Source organism: Phaethon aethereus, assembly GCF_964289735.1.
Source record: "Phaethon aethereus genome assembly, chromosome: 16".
Classification (NCBI taxonomy): Eukaryota; Metazoa; Chordata; class Aves; order Phaethontiformes; family Phaethontidae; genus Phaethon; species Phaethon aethereus.
This window is the reverse complement of record NC_138592.1, coordinates 17,433,199-17,440,224: the sequence shown is the minus strand read 5'-3', so window position 1 is coordinate 17,440,224 and position 7,026 is coordinate 17,433,199. Positions and strand designations below refer to the sequence as shown.

General features: G+C 52.5%; 1 protein-coding gene across 1 annotated transcript; it reads right to left on the bottom strand.

The window, feature by feature from the left end:
* Window positions 1-610: 610 nt before the first annotated feature.
* On the bottom strand, window positions 611-6,074 carry RAB5IF (RAB5 interacting factor; the record flags this gene model as incomplete). Its single annotated transcript, XM_082007427.1, has 4 exons — window positions 611-652; window positions 1,280-1,409; window positions 3,453-3,556; window positions 5,946-6,074. The coding sequence occupies 4 exons, from the start codon at window positions 6,072-6,074 to the stop codon at window positions 611-613; spliced, it is 405 nt and encodes a 134-aa protein (XP_081863553.1).
* Between the last annotated feature and the right edge of the window lie 952 nt (window positions 6,075-7,026).

Genomic DNA, 7,026 nt, shown 5'->3' with positions numbered 1-7,026 from the left:
TCTTCAGCAAAGACCATTTAAAAAATCTGGTCAACAACTGATTTGCAAGTAAAACAAAAAAATATTAGAAATGGTAACAACACAGTGTCTAATCAAATCAGATCTGATTACTACAAAAACATGCTAAGGACAGCCACTCAACTCACATTCTGGATGCTGCAGTGCCTTCCTCCATATACCCTAGAGCTGCTTTTTAAAAACTATTTGTCTAAAGGACAACAATGGAAGACAAGTCAGGATTTAATGACAGATTTCAAACAGAAGGGCATACATACATACATTAAATTAACAGATTCAACCTTCAGCACACGGGAGTTTGATAGAGTTACTGGCTAGAGTCACAGAAAAGTTCCAAATTTGAACAGTCTTGAACTACTTCCAAAAATTCCAATGGCTTTTTAATAGTTCCAACAATTAACACGTATATAAAATGGAGACGGACTTCTCCAGCAGAAGAGTTGGGGCTCTTCCAGGCTAATCAGACCGCTGGTACAGAAGGGAGTTGATTTGACTTCCCCAACCTTCCCACCAGTCCACTAAAGACTATGATTTATTAAAACCTTCTGGATTTACCGACGACTGATTTAATAGGCAAAAGCTGCAAACTGTGTCAATCATAGTGGATGGCAGTATAGAAGATTATCCAAACAACCTGTGGAGAGGAAAGGAAATGAAGGTTATTTTGATGCCTCTGGAGAGGGTTCAGACACAGAAAACAAGCCTCACTCCTTGCTCCTTGTAGAGGACTGGGGACTGAATTCCAGATTTGAGATGGTCTCAGAGAGATGTTAGGATCACCACATGGTGGCAATTCAACTAGCTCACCTTCTGGTGTGACTAGCCTCTCCACATTAAAATCGCACCACAACCCTCCAGTGATTTAGAAACACCACCAAATCAAGTGCTGAGCATATTCAGAGACTTGGGGGAAGAGATTAAAGGAAAAACAAAGATACCCAAAACACCAGTTTGGGTGTAACTAGCTCTAGATGAAACTCCACCAGGACATCTGGGACAGAGGATGGGAAGGCATAACAGTTAAGTGGTAGATGCAGAAGTATAGCTGCCTGTTCCTACCTCCTTTCCTACAGGGAAATCACATATATTAATACAGTATTTCATAGCCAGTAGCCATCAGATTTTGGGATTTTCTTTCCCAATCAACTCCACTTATTAGATGATGTTACACCACCTCGCCTGCTTTTCTTCTGCAACTTTTCCCTCAGGAAGTGTAACAATACAATTCACTAATCAACTTAAAGAATGCAAGAGGCATTACCAGAAACAGTGCAAAAGATGTCATGAATCCTTCCTTTGTTAGCTCCCACGTCCCACCATACTCCTCCTCATCTATCTGTTGGAAGCTACTGAAGTAGAGGTACAGAACACCAGCATTGATCAGGCAGAATCTGGAAGAAAGAGATTAGAAACTGTCATTTTGGTGATACAGGGTGCAGGTATCTAGCATGCCATACAGCAGCGTAGCAGTGAAATGCCTTTCATCCGCAGCAGAGAGGAAGCAAAGAGGAACTCCGCTCCTGCAACACCTCCCAGGCAGCTCAGTCACTTCCTTAAAAGAGCACCTCCAGGTCAGCTTGCCATGGATGAAGTTCACCTCGCAAGACACAATCTACTCCTAGTAAGGCTCACTAGACAGTAGTCAGAAGCTGGAATTATCAGCAGATCTGCAAACTCTGCAAGTTTTCCTATCCTCAGATCAGCAGCAGTCTTGCTCCCACAGAGAATCCAATTTCCTTGTGTGTGCTACTTGATTTTGAGGCTGCTAAGAGGGAAGACTGTCAGACTCTATGCTCAGCATTAGATCCCTGTTAGCGTCCCATGACCAAAGGCAGTGACTGAGAGATGACAGCCAGAGAAGACTCGACAGCACCGTCAGAGCCATAGCACTGGGGTTCAACTTGAGACAACTCTTAGCGCTCTCTAGTCTGTGCCAACAGTTATGCTGCAGAGAGAAAAAGCGTGACCCCCTGTTTGTCCTTAGACATGTTTGGGTTTACCCCAAAGTTGGGGAACTTAGGGCTGGGGCAACCTGGGAAGGGACAGGTATATTTCCTGGAAAGAAGGCTGTGTAGGAAGGGCAATACAGGAAGACGTACACACAGGTTCACTGACCGGCAGCAAGCTGTGGGCGGCTGTGCCACTGCATACCACAGAGAAACCACACAACCAGTTCTAGAAGCTTTTAGTTTTTCCACTGCACACCAAATCACTTTTTTTGCCGATTAACATTTAGCACAGGAATTGGGTTAGGTGCCTGAAGGTGCCCTGTGAATTAATGGATGACTAAGTAAGAACAATGCTTCTCAGCTACCCCTCATTTGTTACTGGGAGCACTTTAGATTTAACTGTTTGCATGTAGCTGTCAAGTTCCCGTTGGAACATCACTGCTTTACAGCCCCTTTCCTGTAAATTTCAAACTTTTTCTTTTTTTCTTAGAGACACTTGCTGCTACTCCCTCCACTTTCTTGCCACAGCCAGGACAGTCAGGAGGAGGGACAAGACAAGTCAGTTTTGCCTAAGAAAAGCTGTGATGTTGTGAGCTTGACTAGGAGACCTTGACTAGGCAGAGACATTTGCAAACAGACTCCCCAGAGCAGACACAGCATCTTCCCACACGTGGTGTTCAGAGAGCCGGGCTGTGTTTCCCATCTCTGGTGTCACTCCAGAGGCTTTCAGGCACATGCCAGAGCGAAATGAATTTTCATTTCATAACTCAGAGAGCTCACTGCAGCCTTTGGACATCTGCTGGGAGGTGACCTGAATCCCATGTCTCGGTGGGAATCCGATGCATACATACCCTTCTCAGCACTGCCTTCCCCCCCACACCATGGCTGACAGAACAACTTCAGCAAGCTTTGGAGCGCGGCAGGAGCACTGCCAATGGTGCCACTTTGCCTGCTTGTTACCTATGGTCTTTGGTGTTTTGAAGAAACCTTTTCTTTTTCAAAGAGAAGCTGCCCTTCTTGTCTAACTAACTAACAGAACCGCCCCTCTGAGGAGGGCTTCTGACTCAAAGAGCCTACCACACCTTCCCTTCTACGGGCCTTACTTCTTAGGTGGCCCCTCAAGGCACCATACTCATCGCCCCTATTCACACATGCCGCCCCTATTCACACATGCCGGAACAGGACACTTCACAAGTCAATTAAACCTCTTGTTCCCTTCTTCTACCCCTTCCCCTTTAATAATAAAATAAATACTAATTTTAAAAAGCATTAATCAGGCTGAAAAGAGAGAAAGAGGCCAGTGAAGACATGTTATGTTTTGTAGGAATTTCATGACAAACAACAGCCTGGAATGCAACACTGGCTTTAAGATGCACGGCAGAGAGTGACTCTGTTTGGCCAGCCCATTGTTTACAGCACAACTTTAAACCAAGTAAAGTTCAAATGTGGGAAAGTACATGAGACAGAAAAGGAAATAAACCTTACACTGCTATTCCCACGAATCCCTTCAGTGGAACTACTCCCCAGATGATTCCCAAAATAACTGCAATGATCTGCCGGAACCAGTAGATCACATCTAAAAATTCGTCCTGAGGAGATAAAGCACAAGAAAGATTTTGGCATTTACTATGTTTCCTTTTTTTAAAGCATCATACAGTTAACAGGTGAAAATTTAACACACTGAACACTTAGTTTTCCATTCAAAGTGTAAGATATTGTACTCGGAGCAGATGAAAGCAGCTTATGGCATCACGCACCCTGGACTTCTCTGCTTCCAAACTAAATACATGGCTTTGTCCTCCAATGGGCTAACTGCAGAGGCAAACAAATACCTAGTCCCCTCATTTACTAAAGATTCAACTCTACAAAAATTCACTGGAATAAAAGTTTAAAGAACTGTTTATGCTTTAAGGCTGTTAGAACCACTCTCAGTGCCCCAGGCCCTCCCCTGCCCCGAACCAAGTGCTATCAGTACCCAGTACTTGCACCAACTCCAAACCGCAAGCCATATCTTACACATGCTGCAAGTGCATCTGTATTCTTTCAGAGCAGCAGTAGTCATTCCTATCTGCCCATAGGGCCAATACAACTGTAAGTATTGCAGCTGGACAATGCTGACTCATGCTTTCAATAAAATTCACTTCTGCTCACATTTTTTTTTTCTAACCTCCCCAAGGATGGGATTGCCTCAGCATACCCTCAAACACCAACAGTCCTTTTACTGTAGGTTGTGCAAAGTTGTTTGGCTCCATGTGGAAGACTAGAATCCATGTCAGATATGGCCATTTCTCTCAGTCACTAGATTTCTCAGTCATTTTAGCCTTTGGTTCTCATCCTATTGCATCAAAACATTGGCACAGCCAGCCATTGCTCCCCTCGCTAAGTCTGAGATTCCTGCCCAGTTTGTCAGAGGGGGATGAGGTTGAGTACAGGAGAGCCCCACCAGTTCCGTGAGCAACAGCAACTGGTAGAAAAAAAAGCAACACAGATTCATGTCTCCCAGGGAAAAGCAGGGCAGAGTCTGCACCTTCTCCACGCTGAAAGGCAAAGCCAGCAAACCGGCGAGCAGATGTCCCACTCCACCCACGCAGCCGCGTGCCCCAGCCATGGTAGGGATATGGCAGGACCTGGGATGCTGCAGGAGCTCAGAGCACTTTGTGAGTGTGCTGCTGGGGGGCAGCAGCAGGAAGAGGCACTGACCAGGAGCGTCACAGCATGTGGGAGATACGCACAGGAAAAAGGCTTCACTAGCGCAAAAAACACCGGGAAGTCTGTGGCTGACATGTTTTCACTCACACTTGCAAGGTTTGCGAACAAACACGAGCAAAACATGCAAGCTGAGCACAGACATGAAGTTTTCTAGAAACAAAATTGCTTTTTGGACATGAGATGGCGAGGCTAGGAACAGCAAAGCAGACTGCAAACGGCTAAGCAACCGCTATGACATTGCTCTTCTGTGAGAGCATACCTGTAACGCTCTAATGGAGAAAGTCTCACAAGCCTGTTCTTGCTGCTGCCCTTTCCCTTCAGTCCTGACAGGTCAGCTGGATTCACAAAGATATTTCCCCCTGCAACTTCTTGAAGTAGATTATCTTTCTAGTTTCCTTTTAATTACACAAAGTAAATTTTTATTTAATCCTCAAATAGCTTAATACAAAGGCCAAATTTAACTGAGGTATCTTAATATACATGCCGCTTGTGTTTTCCTTGGCTCCGTGGCCAAGTAGCAAAGCAGAACCGGGTCTGCTGTAGGCTACAGTGCAGCAGACACGCCACACCTGCCTTCAGGGAGTATGTGAGGGGCAAGTCACCTGGGTAATGGCACAGAGCAGGTGCGCAGCGGTTGTGTGGTGTGGAAGTGCTGTGCTTACCCGGACGCCTGCCCGATAACACCCCCGCCTCGCCTGGGGAGCTGCGAGCCACAGGCCGCCGCGGGCCCGGGCCGCCCTGGCGAAGGGGCCAGCCCCCTGCCCGCGGGGGGAGAGACGCGCCGCGGCCCTGACAGCCGCCGGCGCTCCCCCCGGGAGGTACCGGGGTAAGCTTGGGGGACGCCTGCCCGGCACCCTCGAGGCGGCTTCTCCGACGCCTCCCGCAGCCCTCCGAGAGCTGCCGAGGCCCCGCACGAACCCGAGCGGCAGCCCAGACGCCCTGCCGCCCCCGGGGTGCCTCCGCCTCCTCCCGCAGCAGCTGCGGTGCTGCCGGGCCCCTGCCGCTTCGGTCCCCTGCCAGCGGGGCCTTCCCCTCCACAAAGCCCGGCGCCGTGGCCAGGGGACAAGCGGGTGAGGGCCCGTGGCCGGGCGGGCAGGTCGTGGCCGCTTCGGCCAGGGCGGCGGCACCAGCCACCAGCCCCGGTACCACCAGGCGAGAGCGGCCTCTCCGCTCCCACCCACTCGCGGCGGGGGCTCACGGCGGAGGACGCCCTCAGCCCCGCACGTGACGGGAGACCACCGCGGCACCCCCGCTCCGCCGCGGCCCCACCTTGTCGTGCCAGGCGGAGTCGCTGCGCAGCGCCTTGCCCCACACGGAGCCGCGCCCGGCCGCGCCGCCGTTGGCCACCGCGTGCTGCTGCGCGTGCGGCGGCTCCTCCCTGCGCCGCGCGCCGCTCATCCTCCTTCCTTCCTCCGGCCCCGGCCCCGCCGCCGGCCCGGAAGCGGCCGCCGCACACCGTCACCCGCCCGCGCCCCCGCTCCGCCAATCGCGGCGGCGCCTCGCGTCCCACGTGACAAAGGCGAACGCCGCACCCTCTACGGCAGGGGAGAGTGGCCAGGCTGAAGCGCGGCGCTCGTCGGGCTCGGGGAGCGGGGCTGGGCGGTGTGGGCGGAGCCTGGGCTCGGTGCGGGAGAGGAGGGGCTCCCTCACGTGGGACTGCTGGCGGGGGCGGGGGCGGGGGCGGCGGCGGCGGCGGCGGCGGCGGGGGCGGCTGCGCGGCCAGGGCAGGCAGAGGAGGGGCCCCCGGTGCGTGGGGCGGCCCCGCGGCCGAGCTCCCTCCGCCAGGCTGCCGGCAGCGCTGGGCCCGGGCCTGGCCCGGGCGGAGGTGGTGCGTGACCCAGCCGGGGCAGCGCCTTGGCTAGCAGCGGCCCTGAGGCGAAACAGGCCCGTGCCGGTAGCGGGCAGCCTCGGGCAGCGCTGCCTGGAGGCGCTGTGCCCGGGATGGGGAAGACCTCGGCTTCGCAGGGCCGCTTCTCTGCGGAAAGGCGGGACGGCAACCCCGGTGCTGTCCTTGCCTGGAGACGGGACAGCCCTTCAGCCCACCGCAGGCACGTGGCAACGCGTCGCGCTGAGCCGCGCGAATGCAGCGGCCGTGCGGAGATCCAGTGGATCCCTGGGGACGGCTTCCCCTCCTTGCTCGGCCTTCTGGCTGCACGTTGCCATCGTGCTATGCTGTCTGCTCAAAAGCCATTGTCATGTTTTTGAGACTCCCGTAGTTCCTTCCTGCAGACGGGACTGGAGGTGCTCGGAGCGGGATAGCCTTCAAAATAAAACATGGTTGCGCAGCGTGCTACGGCTTGTTACCTCTGTTCATTGGAACAGACCCTACAGCAGCCAAACGTAGGCCGTC